Raw genomic sequence first — 21570 nt, forward strand, 5'->3', positions numbered from 1 at the left:
CTTTATAGATCCACCATGATGGAAAGGAAACGGTCAGATTCTACTATACAGAACATAGTTACTCTCAAATGGCTCACCATGATGTCTAACCCAAGATTCCTGTATAAATTATTCAAATAATTAAACATGTACATTTTACAGGAAATCTTATACATTGAATAGGGTTGAACTAATACAGTAGTATTTTGCAAATTTCGAATGATGGGCCATACCTGTAATTTTTAGTCCCTATATTTTATTCATTCTACACTGACAAAACTGTCATGTATAATATATCATCAGTGGTAATTTTAACTTTCTATCATCAATACTTTTTGAGACATTCAAATATTTCTTATGTTGGCAGTGGAACCAAGTATTCGTGGCAGACTAATAGTCTGAACATTGTCAATGCTGAACAAAACTAAAAAAAAGAACAATATGGCCATGAATAATGCAAGGAAAATATTTTCAGATAAACAAAATATACTGAAAAGTTCAGATCTAAAATTAAACCCAAACTGTAGTTGTGGTGTATGAATTTAGAACTTTCCATGAGCAATATTGTATGAGGAAAATGCTTACAAAATGTCATGATTAAGCATAGAAGTATGATGTATATTTTGCAAGCTAATAGCTTTTAGGAGAAATTCTCTACAGAGAAAAAGTGACCGCAATTATGCGACTGAAATTGTTTTTGCGTTATTTCCCTATATGGTGTTTGTTAACCTATGTATACGTACGCACATCCTCGATGTTTCGATGTTTTCGTAGAATGCAGAACAATCAGGGTATCAATATTAAGTGCTGGAAGACAAATTTCAATGCAACTGAGTCCTAACTGACGTGTAAAAAGTACTGTCTATCATATCGTCAACATCTCAGTCACAATAAAAGAGAGGAAAGCGTATAAGGTATGAACACCAAACAAGCGGCGCGTCTAGTCGGGTCAAAGCCTTTTATAATTTTACCGAATTAAACTAGAAAACTGCCGTGAACCAGAATTTTACAATATTATAAATAACATCCCCACAAAAGTAACTTTGTTGATTACTAGTATATTGTCCCAGTAAAGTGTCTTTAGGTTACTACATACTTTAATTTTGAAACAAACTTTGAATTACAATAGTAAAATATACAAATAAACAAAGTGTTTTTCAATTTAATATTTATCACAAAGAAATTGGAATTTACTGAACACAAAATAGTCCCTTTTTCTGTGTACCAGAAAGTATTTATTTTATGTCTTATATTTTTTATATCTTATTTTTATTAATGTCTTTCTTTCTAAAAATATCTGGTTTATATACTATTCTCAAATTTTGATATAATTGAGTAAACTAACTCTTATCTTAAAGATATTTTTTAAAATAACAAAACACAACAATAAAAACAACAAACATTTAGGGAAGGAAGTCATAAGTGACAAGCAAGAATAATATAGCCATACTTTTAAGTATTACTTAGGTAAGAATTGAATTTTATAAATTGCATTTAAAGAATGTCCAGGTAATATTTAATATAACAAAAAGCAAAAATATAGATCACAATAATTCTTCCCATGTCAAATTATTTTTCTATCATTACGCTAGTACAGGATATCAAACTTAGCAAAGCTAAAAGTAGGAAATGTCAAATTATTTGTCTATGCTGATATATCACATAGTAATTATTTTATGTCATATAGTAATTATTTTATGTCTTTTTTCTTATCTGTTTCTCTCTAAAATAATCTGATTTATATACTGTTCTCAAATTTTGATAGAAATGAGTAAATTTACTAACATCTTAAAGATATTTTTTTTTTAAATAACAATAAGTGGAAATAGAAACAACAATAAAATCAATAAACATTTAGGGAGGAAAGTCATAAGCGACAAACAAAAATAATAAATAAAATCTGGAAAGTAGATCCCTCGGAAGCACCTAGAACAAGGCAAACAGTGAAAATTGCAGACTCGGTTTGATTGAGTCTGTTCATGAGCAGTAACGGAAAATGCAACACTGCCCACGCCCCCTAGCACCGGCCTAAGCAGTATTCAATCTTCAAATCTAAATGAGTTGAAATCAATGATCCCGAAGGACCAGACAATATAACAACACTGAGATAAAGCCATATTGTTAAGTAATGATAAAAGTAATAACCATTACTCTAGAACAGGAAATCAAACTTATTAAAGTCAAAAGTAGAAAATGTCAATCAAATATCACTGATTAAAGAAATGAAAAATAATTATTTTTCTAAAAAGCTGACAAATAAGATGTTTATCAAAATATTGGAATCGAACAACATGTATCAAAATCAAAGTCATATTTAATATAACAAAAAAAAAAAAACCAAAATATGGATGGCAATAGATGCATAACGAAGTAAAACAAGTGAACGAAGTAACATGCAATACAAAGCTCCCTACTACAAGGTGATTACATAACCAAATGATCTTGCATCTGTTATTGTTGTGCTATATAGATAATATGTTAAAACACAAAATGTTTGGATTTAAGGTTGCATATTGAAACATCCACAGTTGTGAATTAATTTTTAATATTTTCTTAATACAACGTTTTAATAACATTTCATTTGTTAAATTCATGGAATAAGAGAACGAATTAAGAGTGCCAGACTGTCACAAAATACGCCCATCTAACTATTCAGTTATGTATCATAAAAAGATTTTGAGTAATTCAAGGGCCATAATCCAAGACTGTCTAACGCGGTTTGACTGGTTATCAAACTTGGTCGAGATATTATGCCCACAAACATTGTCACCAAGTTTGGTGAAAATCGGATGAAAACTTATCGACTTAGCGGGCGGACAAGCCTAAGTTCGCAGATTTCGAGTAATTCAAGGGCCAAAATCCAAGAGTGCCTGGGTCAATTTGGCTGATTATCAAACTTGGCCAAGATACTATGCCAACCGACATTGTCACCAAGTTTGGTGAAGATCGGATGATACTATTCGACTTAGAGAGTGGATAAGAGTTTTTCGAGTAATTTAAAAGCCATAATCCAAGTGTGCCTTGGGCAATTTAGCTGATTATCGAACTTTCCGAGATATCATACCCACAAACATTGTCACAAAGTTTGGTGAAGAACGGATGAAAACTATTTGACTTAGAGGGCGGAAAATCGTAAATTCGCAGATTAAGAGTAATTCAAGGGCCATAATCCAAGAGTGCCTAAAGCGATTTGACCGATTATCAAACTTGCCCGAGATATTATGCCCACAAATATTGTCAGCAAGTTTGGTGAAGATCGGATAAAAATTGTTCGAGTTAGAGAGCGGACATGCTATTGGACGCCGACCGCACGCCGCCAGCCGCCCATCGCCCGCCGCCACGGGTGTTCGCATAATACGCCCGGCTTTTTCAGAGACGGCGTATAAAAATGTAATACTTCATCATATTAAAGGGAAGTAATTTTGAAGAAAATATACCAATAAGCCCAGTTGACCTTTGAGCTGGTGATGTTGCGTTTGACAAGTCGTCTTATGGGAAAGGAAACATTTATGCCAAGTAATATTAAAATCCCTCCGGACATGAAGGCGTGGGCGGACGGACAAAATGACAGACGGAATGATGGAAAGAGCAATCTCATAGTCCCCGAAACTGACTTTCAGTAGGAAACTAATAGTCTAGACTATTTTCAGATTAAATGCGCTGTAGCAATCCACATTCTTGCAGTGTTGGTTTCAATCCTGACCTTGCTATACATTCGCACCGGTGCTTCTTCATATTTTACGCTGTGTTTGATGTATGTCGGCAAGCGCTTTTCATCTAGTAGAAAGAAATGCACAACAGCTCCTTTTTGTAATCCTGAAACCATATCATGCAATAATGCTTGGATGACATCTTCATTGTCACCAAAGACATTTCGGAGACCGTATTCATTGTTTGGCTTTTTGTGAATGCTTCCATAACCTACAATTTTCCCTGCATCCATGGCAACAGCAACATGAACATCTTCTCCTGAAAACCATGCACGAAGTATCGCCGTTCGGTCAAAGTTTGGATATACATACTGATCATATGCCAATAAAGCAGGCCACATTTCTTCAGATAAAGCGATGGTTTCATAATTTGATGCATAACTTTTTTTCATATCATCTGTAATAGTGAAGATGTGATAGAAGGTTCTGAACGTTTGAAATTGGAGCCCATTCTTCTTATACCAGTCTACCATTCCTTTTACTGCGTCCAGAGCTATATTTTGATTTCCTGCTCTTTGTACCATTGCTTTCCACAGTGCTCGTCCTATGCCGCTGCGACGAAGATCTTTACGGACAATGAAAGAAGATACGTATACCGTGTCCGGAGCACTCTTGGTTACCGCACAAAATCCTGAAATAAGTGTACAGTTAAAACAGAACATGTCATTCGAATACTGATGAATTGAATGCAATCCGTATGTGAACTTCTACCTACAATTGTATACCAATAAAGACTGAAATTATTGCATATCCTAAATTTAAAAAGTGCAACGAAATTTCTCTTTATTTTGTCAAAGAATATAAAGAAATATTTTGTACAGCTGCGGAAAGTTTTGAAATACTTCTTATGGTTTTGTTTTTCTCTTGTCTTTCAGCATAAAATACAAGTTTGTATATGGTATTCCTATCAACAGGCCCACCCAGTCACTACCAGGTAGTTGCGACTCATCAGATCTGTATTCCGTCACAAGGAGATAGTTTTGACATAACCAACTAGCTCATCAATTCTGTCTTAAGCCACAAGGAGGTAGTCTGGACTCCCCAGATTTGTCTTCAGCCTGACTTGCTAAAGATATCACTATATTTGTCTTCAGCCACAAGTAGGTATTTGGTTTAGTCCAACTTTTTTTAGCTCGATAGAGATGAAAGCTTCCAGCTTGTTTGCACACAGCTCGAGTCCGCTTCCTGTAAAAACCGGTGCTGGTGTCTGATGGCGTGATTGTGACCCCAGTAGGGTTCAAACCCGTGATCTCTGGTTCGAGCGGCCGACATCTTAATCACTAGGCTACCTCTCTGGAGGTAGCTGAACTTACCAACAGGCTCGCCAGATTTGTCTTCAGCCACAAGGAGGTAGTTTGGATCGAGTCTAGTGTGCGACAAATGGTCATACATAGACCAGTCCCATCCTTCTTCTTCAACAAACTGCAGCAGAAATGTAATATCTTCCTTTTTATTCTGACGAATAGTTACCTCACTTGCAGAAACCGTTGACATATTCGTTAACTGTAAAAGGAAAAGGGAAACATATGTATAGATATACAATTTTCTTACAACTTTATAACAAGAGCTTGTAGAACACGAAATGACCCCGCCCCCATTTTGATGCATTCAGCACAATGAACAAAAGCTATTTGGTCACTGTGCACTGGACGTTTGGTGTATCAAATTTGATTCGAAGCATTCTCCAGTTATTTAGAGTTCTACTGTACTGGGTCAAGGGGCATTGACTTTTGATCTACTGATCTCATAATCAATAGGAGTTATCGGCTGGTCATGATCCACCTTCCTATTAATTTTCGTGATCCTAGGCCCGAGCGTTCTCAAGTTATCGACCGGAAACTGTTTAACTGTTCCGGGTCGCTGTGACTTTGACATTTGACCTACTAACCTCAAAATCAATAGGAATCATGATCAAACTCCCTATCAAGTTTTGTGATACTAGGACCAAGCGTTTTCAAGTTATCATCCGGAAACGGTTTAACTGTCCGGGTCACTGTGACCTTGACCTTTCACCTACTGATTTTAAGATCAATAGGACTCATTTGCTGGTCATGATCAACCTCCCTGTCATCTTTTATGATCGTAGGCCCAAGCGTTCTCGAGGTATCGACCGAAAACTAATTGGTCTGCGGACGGACCGACCCCTCTTTCTTCGAAAGGGGATCATAAAAAAATCTTAAGGCCAACATCAAATGTTCTCTTAAGACTGAGAGAAATGAAAAGACATATAGATAGTACTATTTAGCAAACAAATCACATAGTATGCATAAATGTACAAAAGTATAAGCATAGCGTCATTTAAATAAAAACAAACATTTAGCTATAGTTTTATACAATGATACCTTGATTCTTTATCACAATATTACTATGAAACATCACAGTAGGTCTTATATCACAGGTGTATCTAAGATTTGCTAAATTTAATACAAAAGAGTTAAAAGGCTTATCATTGTCGAACGTAATTCGCTCGAACTCGGATAATTCGAACACCATCCCTCTCTCAAATTCATCGTCAGGTCCCGGCAAAATTTCTTTATAATGTATATTGCGGCAATGCACACGAACTAACGTCGAGTTCGAGCTCACGAAGTTTGGCTGTATTCTAATAAACGCAAAATAACCAAAGACTAATTCCCATTAAGGTCCACCTAATGTAACGCGACAAAATTATCATATACATTGGCGTATGTGTACTTACAAAAACATACAAAATGTTAAGAAGAGAAAAAAAACGTGATAAAAAAACAAGTGCCCTAGTTTATGATGCATTACTTGCGTTTCATAAAACGATTCGCAAGTTACAAAAAAGAGAGACTCTATTAAATCATTCTAGAGATATCTCAATATGATTTGTAGGCTGAGTTATATATAACATTAACTGGTTGCCATTCCTTGAGCACCAACATCTGTACTAGTTTTTAAAAAAGTAGATTATATGGAAGCGAATGATATGTCGGCATTGGTGACTGTTTCAAACAATCAAATGTACACTCTGAGACCAAGTTCACTGACATTCCATGATGGAGAAGACCTAACACAAACTATCTTCAAAATAAAAGTTTGGAATAATATACCTATAATATACCTATAATTATTCGCAACAGAAATAGTCTTTTAATATTTTAAAGAAACGTACACGACATATATTAATAGTATTTTACAGAATAAGTGACTGTTCCTTTTTAATATGAGTAGAATAAATTTATTGCACAGTTTATCTTTCTTTCTGTTTTGTTTGACATACAAGTGTCTGTCGTAAATTGTGTGAATGAGTTGCGTTATCTGTTTCAATGACTATAAATATTTCAGTTTTGATGGTACATGTATGTTGTTGTTAATTTTTCTTTTATTTCAATTTCAGCAGACCACAACTGAATATATATTTCTTAACATGTTACCGTCTTTGAATAAAGATATTATTATCATATCAAAATGCGTTCTTTTACAAATAGAATAAGTTAACCAATGATTAAACTATAAATCATCTAATTCATATTTAGTAAGTAATATTACTTCAGGTATTGTGTCGATAGACGATATACTTTAGTATAATTATGCGATAGCATTGATGACTGACTCAATTTATTTACCGTGGTATATACAGTCACACATAAGCACGCACCTTATTGGGGGTTTCTGTCCCGTAAACACTTGGAAAATCGCACGATTCATGTTACATTTTTGTGTTTTTAATTTCCTTGTTACTTTGCAGATTGTAATTTAAAAAAAAGCGTCAATGACAGGAAAGGGGTACTTTCTCGCTATAAAACGTTTCCTAGACATTCTTGATATTTTTCTAAAACACTGCCCAAGTTTTTGTTTTCCACGGACCAAATGTGGAAGTAACGTTAACACTGGATATTCAGCGAAGTCTTTGAAGATGGAATAGAAAACGTCTGGCAGACTTTTTGTGCAGAGGTATCCACTCGCTTTGCTGTCTTCAACGCTTTTTATTTTATCAAAAATCCGTCAAGTAACAAGGAAATTACAAATAAAAATATTTCATAAACTGAGCGATTTTCCCGTGTAAACGATACCAAGAGTTACGTGGTTTGGCCACCCTGATTATGTCAGACATCAAATCTTAGTATTTTAAACAGGAATTCAACCTTATTCAACCGTCATTTACCTGAATCACGCTATACATTATTTGGTCGCATGTTATAGTTCATTTACTCGTTGATACACTAGTGGAGCTATACAGATCCTACAGACAGAACCATACAGACAAAATGTTTTTAATCCTCTTTCTTAAATGTTAACGATTTTTGCTAATATTGTACTTTCCCATGGAGACCGTTCCATATGAGACATTTTTTTTTATTTACTTATTGATTGTTATAACAGCTTTCCCGAATCAGTCCGCTAAATCAAACCACTGCAGTAGAAACACGTTAATGGTTAATGTACCTAATGTGTCACAGTGGTGAAGCTACTGCTTTACAGTTGTGTGAGTCAAGTTGAAGCCGAAGTAAGTGTCATAATTAATCTTTTTGAAAATAAAGCAAGTAATTCAATGTAACGCGTCCTAGTCTGTAAACCAGCGTGCATGAAAGGCAGTTAGGTAAAACACGAAAGTTGATTCACTGATTTTGAAACACTTCGAAACCTTTGCAATTTCAATAGATTTGTTTACGGTCGTCTTTTTCCATTTTTGGAAGCATAGAATGCACCTTAGGAAAATAATGAGCAGTCGCGGTTTCAGGAACTTCTCAGAGATTTTATTGATAGAGTCTGACAAGGTGCAACAGTCATAACATCCCATATCACCTACCGAAGCCGGACTTTATTGTAAAAGAATGTTTAACATTAATACAGTTCTCTTTATTTATAAAACATTTTTGTTTCGATGTCCCATTCAATGTTGAATTTACATGATACCAACATATCGTCTGCTTGGCGCAAAAAGTAGTCTAACTGACATTTTAAGAAACGTTCAGGAGAAGCAAAAAAACTGATTTTCTCTTTTGTTGATAATCTTTTAAATATCTACCTATTTAATTCAAAAAGGGTATAATATGCTCATACTTTTAATATTTTTTGGCAATTGTCATAACATAGAGCATAAATAATAAATTAAAGTATAATGCAGTTACACTCGTTATGTGCTGAAATTTTTTAACGCAAAAACTCAGTTAAGTGCACTTAACCAAGTTTATGCATTCAACATTTTTGATTTGGGGGCAATATTCTGTATTAAGTTCTGGAAATACAATTTTTAATATTTTCCTGATGACATTGTTATAATTTAATTTTGACAATTTTTAAAGTTCAAACCTTACTTGTTTCTTTTGCAATGTTTGCTTGAATGTGTAATAGAATGGCAATACTATTGCAATAATTTAATTTAAGTTTTATTTACAATACAACAGCAATGAAAAATGAAAATGATATTTTATACATGTGAATAAACAATTTTTAATAACAAATTTTATATTAATTTGTAAGCAGTTTCAGAATTAATAAATATTAAAACACAAGAAAAAAGTTAAGACAGTCACACAATAATACAGACTGTCCTTTTTACACTCTCTTAACTCATTACGGTGATTAATTCATTACCAACTTTAACAACTTATTCCATTGTTGAATTCTATGTCATATGAAGCAGAATTAAGTGAAGCAAGTCAGCAAATTCACATATTCCTTTTTATTTACCCATCACCAAGTAAATCTGATCATACAAGACCGCCTGCACTCACATAAGCGCAAATCAACATGGTCATAGAACAACCAAATGCTATTCTCGAAAATGTAGTACAGTATAGTTTATTCATGGGGTAACATTTTGCAGAAGCCCTGGTAGGGCGGTGAATAATATTCCTCTTACAGAGCCCCAACAAATCTTTATACTTGTCGGGTAATAACTTTGGGCGAAATTCTTCATTACACAAGTACTTCGGTTTAGGCAGTTTTGCTTTTGTTTGTTTGTGGTTTAACGCCGTTTTCAACAGTATTTCAGTTATGTAATGGCGGGCAGTTAACCTAACCAGTGTTCCTGGATTCTGTACCAGTACAAACCTGTTCTCCGCAAGTAACTGCCAACTCCCCCACATGAAAAATCAGAGGTGGAGGACGAATGTTTCCAGACACAATGTCTTTTATCAAATCGACATGGAGAACATACGCCCCCGCAAGGATCGAACTCCCGACCCCGCGATCTGTAGACCAACGCTATCCCTACTGAGCTAAGCAGGCGGGCTGTTTAGCTTTTGTACTTGGATACAACTTGACCACATGTTCATCACCATCAGTCATATTTTATTACACAACACTCCAAAATCTAGGTCTATCAATGTATATGCATCCATTTTATTTTTTCCTCATTTGTGTCTATATCAAGATTTTTAATTTTGGAAGCAATGTGTTTAAAGTCTAGGAAATCATTTAATGTCATTGCAGTAACATAAAGTATGTTTTCCTTCTACGAGCCATTTGAACAGTGGTTGCAAATTGAGAAGTAGTGTATAGAGAAATAGTTTTGTTGAATGAACTGAGTCATTCAATTTTGGACGCGGCCACGTTCTAAAATTTTGTGTGTAAGCTTTAGAAATCTAACATGTTTCAGACTGTACCACAACATAGCAAATAAAATCTGTTTCGGCTCTGGCCAGTGCATATCACCTAAACTGTAAACAGTCAAATTGTAATTGTTTAATTTTCTTGACTGAAATGATTTCGGAGGGGAAACTACCTGTTGTAGGTCAAAGCAAGCTGTAATATGTTTAGTATTAGATTCCGACAGTAATTTTGTCACAGTTTTTATGTTCTCTGGATAAAACTTTATTTTTTTAAATGACGTTCATACTGCTCTTTATCCCTACCACTTTTCTGTGAAAAAAAAATGTCACACTGGTCTTTAAGGGTTTTTTTAAAATGATATATTAAATTTTGTATTAAAGATATACCTATATGTGCAGATAGACTTGGGAACAAGGTTCTTATCCTGGCATTTTTTAGCATAAACATACATTTTTTTGAGGTTTAAATTAGTCTCAAGATATTCTTTTGTTGATGTTTGTCACCAGTAATGTGACTAAACCCTAGGAAAACTGTTTATACCCTTGAATATCAGTTAAAATTACTCTGGGCATTTTATTTGGCCATTTTGCATGCTTGCCACGTGAATCTGCCCTGGTAATTCCACCAGTACATTTTTTTCCTAATGCTTAGGATATTACGACTCATGTAATATCAGGTGTATCTAAGTAAAATTGTTTGCAATCTTGCTCTTATATTTTCTTTTGTACTGAAAATATACCCCCTTGAATGTTTTCACTTACTATATATTACTTTTATTAATAATCTTTTTTCTATGGATTTTATTGAGAGTGTGTGCAATGAATTCTTTCTGTTTCTCATAACTCCACGTTCCACAAAAAAATTGAAAATTGTTTTCTCTTTCTGTGTGGGAAATGTTTGTGTGGCATATGGGTTTTACACCCAGCTCCACAACCCCTCTTCAAAATTTTACTTCATTTCATTTTCCCAATTGTGGTAAAATAGTTTTTATCAGAGTTTTCTTTCAACTTAATTTTATTGCTTTTAATGACAATTTGTTTCCATGAATTTTCATCACATTTGTATGGAAGCGTCCTGGTGCCAGCAGAGAGATTTAAATTTGTCTTACGTACGACTTACTATCTCCTACGTAGGAGTTAGTATCTCCTACGTAGGACATAGTATCTCCTACGTAGGACTTAGTATCTCCTACGTAGGACATAGTATCTCCTACGTAGGACATAGTATCTCCTACGTAGGAGATATTAAGTACTACGTAGGAGTTAGTATCTCCTACGTAGGACTTAGTATCTCCTACGTAGGACATAGTATCTCCTACGTAGTACTTAATATCTCCTACGTAGGAGTTAGTATCTCCTACGTAGGACATAGTATCTCCTACGTAGGAGATATTAAGTACTACGTAGGAGTTATTATCTCCTACGTAGTACTTAGTATCTCCTACGTAGTACTTAATATCTCCTACGTATGACATAGTATCTCCTACGTAGGACTTAGTATCTCCTACGTAGGACTTAGTATCTCCTACGTAGGACTTAGTAACTCATACATAAGGGTTCCTATTTTGGGGCGCTGCAGCGTTCTGTGGTCCTACTCGCGTTTCCGGTACATGTGTTAATTGAACATTGCTGGTTGACTTTTTAATTGCGTGCTGATAAATGGCATTTATTGCAATATTTGATTTATTTTCTAAACTATTTATATTCTTGTATTTTATGTGTTGTCTCGAGAAGGGGCTTAAATAAATAACTTTTCATTGCAATCAGTGAAATTATCTCTTAACCACTGTTTCTAACCAATAACAAAGAATGAATTTATATAGACCTGATTGCATGACACGATTATCAATGTTCTATAACATTTAGTTAGTTTCAACTAGTCAGTTATTCTTTTATCTAGTCACTCTGATCAAACAAAATTGTAAATGTTATTTCGCATGAAATGAGTTCTTATATTTAAAAAAATAGCCTCTACTGTGAAGAGCGATAAAGGGGAATAAATCATGTTTACCAAGTTACTCGTCCTTAATTTCTTCTCTCTAGGCATACACTTAACAAAACAAAGGATAACCAGATTTAATTACTGAAACCTACAAATTCCGTGATATTCGGTACTTAAAAGATTTTACTGTCAAAAAATGCTTCACTTTATTTAAATACTATTCTATTCTTCCTCTTTTTTACAACATATACAATATGTAGAAGATACACACACCATGTTAAAGAAAGCAAAACCGTCGGACCACAAGTTGATTTGACATTAGTTTTTCGGAACACTATAGACTCGCATCAGTCGTTAGAGTCATTAAATGTAAAGAACTTTCCTCTCTGATACCACTTTCTGAAAAAAAATTCAATACCTCTTACCTCTGACTCTAACGACTGGACAAATGCGATCTGAGCTAGGCAGTTTTCATCCCAGCTATAATAATCACCATCTCATTAGAGATCATTGCAAATGTGTTCATGATGTAACATAACCCTTGATTGACTCCAGTGCCCTGGATCATAGAATATCCTTTATGACCTTCACAGTCTGTATAATGAAGTGCTTGCCAATGAGTACCTTTTATCACCAGATGAATGGGAGAGGTGTTAATGAACTTTATACCTTAATAAACTTCATAATGCTATTAATGCTAATGCTAATGCTATAGTTTATTTGGCAAAACATATACAATGTTCCTCGCCAGTACTGTATGGCGGTGTTAAAGAATTATAAAGAATATGAGAAAAGCATGAATATACATGTATAGACATACAAACATACAGGTGATAGGTATAAATTGTAATACAAGTACACAATTGCAATTTAACCTCTTAAAGCAAATGCTTGATAAATATATTTCGCTAACTTATTAACAATACCACTCTGGCAATTACTTAACAGAGTTTTAAACTTATTCAAATTAGGCCAATGACAATAATAGTTTGGTAGACAGGTATTTCGTAAATCTCTATAAAATGGACACACTAACAAAAAGTGATATTCATTCTCAATTGTATTCATGTTACACCTTGTACATAATCTAAGATTTCTGTCTATATTTCTATGCCTTCCTTCTTCTATAAGTAAATTGTGAGCTGAACATCTGAATCTAGACAATGCATTTCTGTAATTATCGTTCTTAACACATGACAAATACTTTTCAACTTGGAAATCGGTTTTCAACATACAATATGTTACAAGTTTAGGTAGGTTTCTAAGATCTGAAAACCACTGCTGTAAGAACTGGTCATATAAACACCTTATAACATTTTGTATTTGCGTATTTGACACTGATACATTATTCCATAAATATGAAAATCCTGTGTCATCTAGTAGCTTTTTTACATCTTTAGACCACTTATTTGTATAATTACCATTTTCATCACGTAAATTAAATAATTTATACATAACTGAGTCTGTATTTTTTATGACTTTAAACCAGTATTTTACAATTCTAACTTTTCGAGTAACACTCATTGGAACTCGTCCAAATTCACCATATATCGTAGCATTAGTTGTTTGTTGTCTTACTTGTAAAGTTTGTTTAAGAAATTTTATATGTAACCTTTCAATATCCGGGGCTTTATGAAAGCCCCAAACTTCACATCCATAATTTACAATTGAAGCTATCATCGAATCAAAAAACTTAACTTTCTCAGATGCATCGAAAGAAACAACATCAAACAATGAGTTAAGAGAAAATAAAGCTTTCATTGCCTGTTGAGATAAGGATTTCTGAGTCTGATAATAACAACCATTAGAAGACAAAGTTACTCCAAGATATGCAAAATTTGTTACAATATTCAGTTTATGGTTATTAAAAAATATTTCAATGTTTTCAGGTCTATTACCTTTTTTAAATACCATTACAATAGTTTTATCTATATTAACACTTATTCCCCAATTATTACAGTATGCATTTAAGTTATTTAAGGCGCGTTGAAGGCCTTCCTTAGAATACGACATTAAAACAGTGTCATCAGCAAACAGTAGTAAAAAAAATCTAAGTTCATCAATAAAAACAGGGTCTATAGCATTATCATATATATATTGAGACACATCATTTATAAAGAACAGGAATAGTAGAGGTGACAAAGGCTCGCCTTGCTTAACTCCCTTGGTACTATTAAAATTTTCTGTATAATCACCATTTACTCTTACACAACATTTTACCTGTTCATATATTTTCTGTAACATTTTAACTAACCTTGTTGAGGCTCCACATTGTAATAATTTAAACCATATGCCATTTCTATACACTACATCGAAAGCTTTTCGAAAATCTACAAATGCGCAGTAAAGTTTTTTCTTTTCATGAGAGATAACTCTATCAATTAAAGATGTTAGAACATAAATACAATCAACAGTGCTTTTATTTTTTCGAAATCCGAATTGAAAATCTGACAACAATTCATTTTCTTCCGCCCATATTCGAAGACGTGTATTCAACAAAGTAGAAAATATTTTTGAAAAAATACTGGTAAGAGTAATGCCCCTGTAATTATTAACATCATTTGGATTGCCCTTTTTGGGAACAGGAACAATAACGCCTTTTGTCCAACTATCTGGGTAGATACAATGTACATACATATGGTTAAAAAGTTTACATAATAGTGGTGCAAATATATCTTTGCACTCAATAAACATCTCAGGAATTAAACTATCTACACCTCCGCTTTTACCACGCTTTAGCTCTGACATAGCTTTAAATACTTCATCTACAGTGAATAATCTGTCAAGTTGTTCAATATCATTTCCATCACCATTGTTAAACAAGTCATTCTCAACATCTTCATTGCTAAAATTGTCATCATCAGAGTAGATATGCTTAAAATGATTAAAAAATTCTTCAGAACTAATATTGTTATTCTGTACTTTGCTAGCTTTAAGTTTACGTACCTCTTTCCAAAATTGTTGAGGTTGGGACGTAGCTAGATTGTGCAAATTATTTCTTTGATTGGCCTTATAACTAGCACGGGCTTTGCGCTTGGAAGAACGGTAAATGCGACGTTTTTCAAGTAATACATTTCTGTTATGATCACATTTATTTTTCCGATAAGCTGCCTTGGCTGAACGAAATTCACGTCTAGCCGATACGCATTCTTGCGTAAACCACTTACTCTTAACTTTTCTTTTATTTTTAGATTTGTTTATGTTTACAGACCTACCAAAAACACTGTAGGCATTTTTATATAAAATGTCAGCAAACTGGTCTATACCTGTATTAACATCAATACTTGTTGATAAAATATCATTAAAAATAGATTCTAAATTACCAAAATCTGAGTGAATCAATGTTTTGTATTCAGGACTTTTTTCATTATTCCAGAATATTTTATCAATAAATTTATCATCTACATGTGACTGTGATACAGATTTCTTGACACACAAATCAATTTGTATAGGTACATGATGTGAGCATGTATACAAATCATGAACAACGAAATCGTTAATGTATTGAAAGAAATCATGAGACATAAGTGCATAATCAATCACACTACAACCGCTAGATGACATAAATGTGTAACTACCGACCCCGGCGTCATCACCAATACGCCCGTTAACAATTTTCAAGTCGGTGCATAAACATATATCTAATAGTTTATTACCAGAGTTATTAACAGTTTTGTCCATCGTAAATCGGGTAGGAATGTTATAACATACATTATCACAATCATCTTTTTCTAATGAAGGAATGTATTTGTTAAAATCATGTGTATTTTGTAACGTGTCCGACCGTTCGCCACATCTAGCATTTAAATCTCCAATAACTGACACTTTACCATATTCTTGATATTTTCTAATATTACTTTCTAACAATTCATAGAAACCAATTTCATGATTTAAATAATAAACAGAGTTACTAGGTGGTATATAAACAAAGCAGATATACAAGTCATCATCAAATCCGAAAAGGTTTTTACATAGTTTCACCCAAATAAACCCAGAACTGTCCGTCTCAAGTACTGAAATACCTCTATTTAGGCTGTCTTTATAAAATAAGCAAATTCCACCGTGCCCTCTATTGGATTTTAAACTCTCAGGTCTAGGTAAAGAAATAGATTTATATCCGTTTAGTGTAAAATTAACGGTACTTTTTTGCCATGTTTCGCTTACAAATATGATGTCAAAATTTAGGACAAAATTTAAAAAGTCTTCATCATCTATACTTGAGTTTAATCCTTCAATATTCCATGAAACAATGCTTAAACTGTCACACTTTTCTCCACCCCCCTATGCTGCATTGTTACCCATATATTGAACATTGTTGATAAACAGCTTATCCCTGACTAGAACAGCTCGTTTGCCTTCTTTTCTGGCTTGAATCATCACTGGAATGAGTTCATTGCGTCGATCCTTTATTTCCTGTGGGTACTGTTCCGACACGTTATAGTCTGTGAATAAACTTCATAAATGTATCATCTTTAATATGCAAATAAAGTAGAAATGAGTGTTTAAAACAAAAAAAGTATCAATAGTTTATTATCATGTTAAATCATGCTTTAGATGCAGTTACAGTAATTTCCTGTAACTAGTTAATGCATGACCTGAATGTAGAAAAAGAAAATTGAGCCGTGCCATGAGAAAACCAACATAGTGGCTTTGTGACCAGCATGGATCCAGACCAGCTGGTGCATCTGCACAGTCTGGTCAGGATCCATGCTGTTCACTAATGGTCTCTCTAACTGCAATAGGCTTTAAAAGCGAACAGCGTGGATCCTGACCAGACTGCGCGGATGCTCAGGCTGGTCTGGATCCATGCTGGTCACAAAGCCACTATGTTGGTTTTCTCCTGGCGCAGCTCAAATGATGATAACACCTAATAAATATTGATTATTAAAGGCACTGTCCTTGAGATCATACAACAACAGAAAAAAAGGGAAATTTTAGGTACCAGTATCACGAAATTAATGCTAATACCGCTTAAAAAGGCTTTGAATTAATTACTAACAGATTATATGTTATTGAAACACATGAGAACTAGTTGTCTTAGCTATCTTTTACACTGGAAATTGAAAAGCGTTTGTAATGTTTTACTGAGGTAAACTGCCTAATTATTAAATATCTACATTCAAGGGTCATTGTATACATATTCCTCCGTGGTGTATATTGTTAAAGACAGCAGGAAAATTTTCATTGCCGTGGCGGCCCGGGTTCGATTCCCGGCTCTGGCATCTTTTTTCCTTGATTGAGTAGATTAAGGATAGTTTAGAAACAAAAACTCGAATTTTAATGTCCATAGTATGTATGACCGAACTTCAAAGACCATTTTTAGCCAAAATTTGTAGGTCAGTGCCTTTATTGAGAGAAAGTTTATTAATCAAATCACACAATCGGTCAAAACAATAACTGGCAGTAATTATATTTAGTAACTTTCATGATATACTTTAATCATACTTTTGAACTCTCTACATAATTTCAAGAGAGGCCTCCATAGCCGAATGGTAAAGGTTCGAAACCTCACATGACATGTTTCAATTCTTCATGCTCATAAACTGCCCGGTTGGCTTATGGAATGTCGGCGGTGGTAACCTGATGTCTGCCCATGCCTGGAGCAATGCCTAGAAGTGCACCTTGTGGGTAGCGCAGTGTGACTATACCCAAACTACGTAGTCCCCCCAAAAATACAAAAAAATAAAAAAAAAACAAAAAAAAAAACAACAACAACAAAATAAAATGTTCAAAAATATCTATTAAAACAAATTTATTGACTACTTCATCTGTCAAATTCAGAACTTGGTCAAATGTGTCTTTAATTCATACTTACGAAGTTTGTGTGAGACATTGAAAGAAGGGAGATGTTTAATTATTTACAAATATGTAATCTACCGGTATCAGATAATCCTTACTAAATAATAGTACACACGAGTATATTGTTCCACTGCGCATGCTTGAGAGTCTTTTAGTCAGTGACATACGTACGAGTTACTTACTCCTACGTAGGAGATACTAACTCCTACGTAGGAGATACTAAGTCCTACGTAGGAGATACTAAGTCCTACGTAGGAGATACTAACTCCTACGTAGTACTTAATATGTCCTACGTAGGAGATACTATGTCCTACGTAGGAGATACTAAGTCCTACGTAGGAGATACTATGTCCTACGTAGGAGATATTAAGTACTACGTAGGAGATACTAACTCCTACGTAGGAGATACTATGTCCTACGTAGGAGATACTAAGTCCTACGTAGGAGATACTAACTCCTACGTAGGAGATAGTAAGTCGTACGTATGACAAATTTAAATCTCTCTGCTGGCACCAGGACGCTTCCATACATTTGTGCTTATGTGATTTTCGAGGTTTATCATTTTTGTCCTGTTCATTATGATTAGGGGAAGAATATGAATTTGCTGGACTGTTTTCAATGTCACTAAATTGTTCCTAAATAATTATTGTAAATGTATTTTCTGCATATAGTACACTTATTACACCAACTATTTAAAAAAAGAATATTTATTTAAATGCAAAAAGTAGGCTATGTGCACTTAGTCTATTTTTTGCATTAACAACTTTCAATAACTATATCAAGAAATAAAAGCAAAAACTATATTATGTACACTTAGTACAGTTTTTGCACTTATCAAAATGGTATATGTAGTTAGCGATTTGTCTTATTTTTCAAAAAGAATACTTTAAGACGTGAAATTTACGACAAAACTTATTCAGAATAATGAAATGGGATATTTATTAGTCAAAACTGCCAAAAAGTCAGTTTGGATAAAAATGTCAGTTAGGTGACTTTTTGCGCCAAGCAGACGATATATGTCTTTAGCTTCAATCCGGCGTCAAACATGTGCATCTTTTGGTAAGAGCCATTAATGAATATTTGTACTTTTTCTCATTTTACATTTCATTTTTGCACACTTAACTTTGTCTTATATCATAAGATAATTTATTGCATTATGTCAAAACATTAGAACCATATTTCAAACACTTTTTAACATTTTTTTACTACAACTAAAAACAGGTTGACGCGTATCTCTCAAAAAGCGGCGGTCCAGATATGAATAAATCCAGATAAACTGCTAGCTATAGCAGAAATAATTGTGCATTTTGTTTATTTAATGAGTTTGATTGATCTATTATACTATGTTTATTTTTGTACAGATAAGATACCTGCTTGGTAGTGTTCAGTCTGCTTAGGTAGTATAGTATTTATCTGCAGTTGATACGTAAGATTTTCAATTTTTTGTCTGCCAAAACACAATATGCTACAAGACAGTCATACTATCGTTAAGGAGAAATCATTGACTTACATCTACATCATCAGTTAATCTATATTGTTAGCAGATTTATATATGTACGCTTCTTCTATTTGTAATAGGTAAACATGTAATATACTTGTAAACAATAATCGTTAACGCTACTATGCTGTATGAAAGAAAAAATCTAAATTATAAAAGTAATATAAAATTATATTAAAAATTATAAATAAAATTATCAATTATATTTAAATTATAATTTAAATCAAATATAATTACATTTAATTCCGACTAAGCGACCAGCAGAATGAAAATCCGAGTCCAGTATGGGCTGATCACTACCAAATAGAATGTAAACCTCCCGCTGGTCTAGTCACAAGTAGTCCAAATATAAAGAGTACTAATCTTTTTTCGTTTCCTAGTGCATTTTCTCGACAGCAACGTGCTTACTCTTATCCTACCGCGTTTCAGTATGTATCACTTTGCATTCTATTTGAAATCGGCATGTTCCTATCGCATGCTAGGTAAAAATGGTGGCGTAAGAATTTAAGGTGGTAGGGGAGCGGTTTCGTAGTTTGGCCCCTGTCGATTTTCTGTATAAACAGGACAGGGTAGATATAAAGGCATATCTATCTTACTGGTTATTTATCATTATTAATTCTTTAATATATCTGGAGAATGTGAAACGGTAAATGATTCTGCATGACGGGTGTTTTAAAATTCCTAGCTCCGTACTTCCGGTTGAGGCTAAAACATAAATATCAGAACAAAAAGTCGGCCAGACGCGCGGCTGTCATCCATCCACTTTTTTCAAGTGAAAATTAGGGAAATAAAGTGGTGGCTGGGAGACACATTCCACACCACCTGGGTATGCATCTATGTTCGTACTATACATATATGCTACGAAATTGGATTTAAAAATAGAAATGGATGAATGGCATGGTTCAAAGTGAGGCCCGGTTAGGCTATTTTTGGTCTATAAAATTTGGGTGCTGTGGCCGATTTTCACTACATCTGGCGTGGAAAGCGACAGGTGCATAGGACCGGAGAGACGTCTTTATGTAGTCTATAGTATCTGCAATGGTCCATAGTAGTTTCAAAGAAAAATAAGCAAAAACGAGATTTCTATGGATATTTCAACACTGGTACCCACACGTCAATGTGGAATTCGCAAATTTGCACTCCCCTGCCACCTTAATGTCTCGAAAAGAGAAATTGAAAGAAGCGAAAAGTTGTAAATTCAGCGGGTTGTATTTAACGAACTGTAGTTTTCTTATATAAAAGTTAACAACATGATTATGTTATTTGTAGATGTCATTACTGATATGTTTTTATAACTATGTGAAACGTGCATCAATGATATGCTCCGCCAACCTTTGAAAAGATTCAAGATTTTAAGATTTTATTATTTCGCTCAAAATATGATGCATGTAAATATGAGAAAAAAAGAACATATGTAGACAACTATAAACGAGTAACAAAACTGTATTGCTGTTACCTGTCCATGTCTATTTTGAAAAATAAACGCTTGGCAAAATATTTTCTCTATGCACATTTAGCGTTGATTGATTGGTTCGTGTGTGGACAAGCAGTCAACATTTATGCTTAGGTGCAATTAACAGTTCCTCTAATGTGACACTTTATGCTTGTCACAGTTAGTTCCCTTAGACCACGTCGTATCTGACTAGCCGGATACCCGTGTTTTTATCAAAGCGTGTCATAAAATCTGAAATATTCCCTGGAGTTATAATGATTAAAACAGATGAAAAGCATAGTTTAATAACATTTGTAATTATATCTTTTAAATTCACTAATCAAAGTATACAGACAACCCTTAAAGACTTACCACAACAAAATAACTGTATTCTTTTGTATTTCCGTAGATTATACATGCTTTGCATGTAGAAAATGAGAAATAACAAGTATCTAGTTACAAATTGACAATTGCCAACACAGTGTGTTGACGTCTAAATATATTGTTAGATTAATGTAGTAGCGTGCACAGTACTTGACGTATTAAGGTGAGTTTAGACCAAACTTTGTTTCTACAGTGTAAGATAGTTATTATTCTAGACAAGTTCAGTTTATTCTTTTATTAATGTCTCATCTGTATACATCATATGCATACAACAAACAATTTAACATTAAACAGTATACAGTGCC

At 33.9% G+C, this 21570-nt stretch overlaps 1 protein-coding gene across 3 annotated transcripts in view; it reads right to left on the reverse strand.

The window, feature by feature from the left end:
* Positions 1–1127: 1127 nt before the first annotated feature.
* The window catches only part of LOC123551554 (uncharacterized), a 73296-nt gene continuing 52853 nt past the window's right edge, over positions 1128–21570 (reverse strand). For 2 of the 3 annotated variants that reach the window (XM_045340585.2, XM_053541041.1), the window contains exons 2-3: positions 5003–5192; positions 1128–4320 (exon numbers count right to left, since the gene is read on the reverse strand). In XM_045340585.2, the coding sequence (XP_045196520.2) occupies positions 3626–4320; positions 5003–5183 (876 nt within the window). In that variant the 5' untranslated portion in view covers positions 5184–5192 and the 3' untranslated portion in view covers positions 1128–3625. Of the gene's footprint in view, positions 4321–5002; positions 5193–19686; positions 19795–21570 lie in introns of those variants that run through there. The other variant, XM_045340586.2, reaches the window with a different exon arrangement.

The sequence above is a fragment of the Mercenaria mercenaria genome, chromosome 4, assembly GCF_021730395.1.
Source record: "Mercenaria mercenaria strain notata chromosome 4, MADL_Memer_1, whole genome shotgun sequence".
Taxonomy (NCBI): Eukaryota; Metazoa; Mollusca; class Bivalvia; order Venerida; family Veneridae; genus Mercenaria; species Mercenaria mercenaria.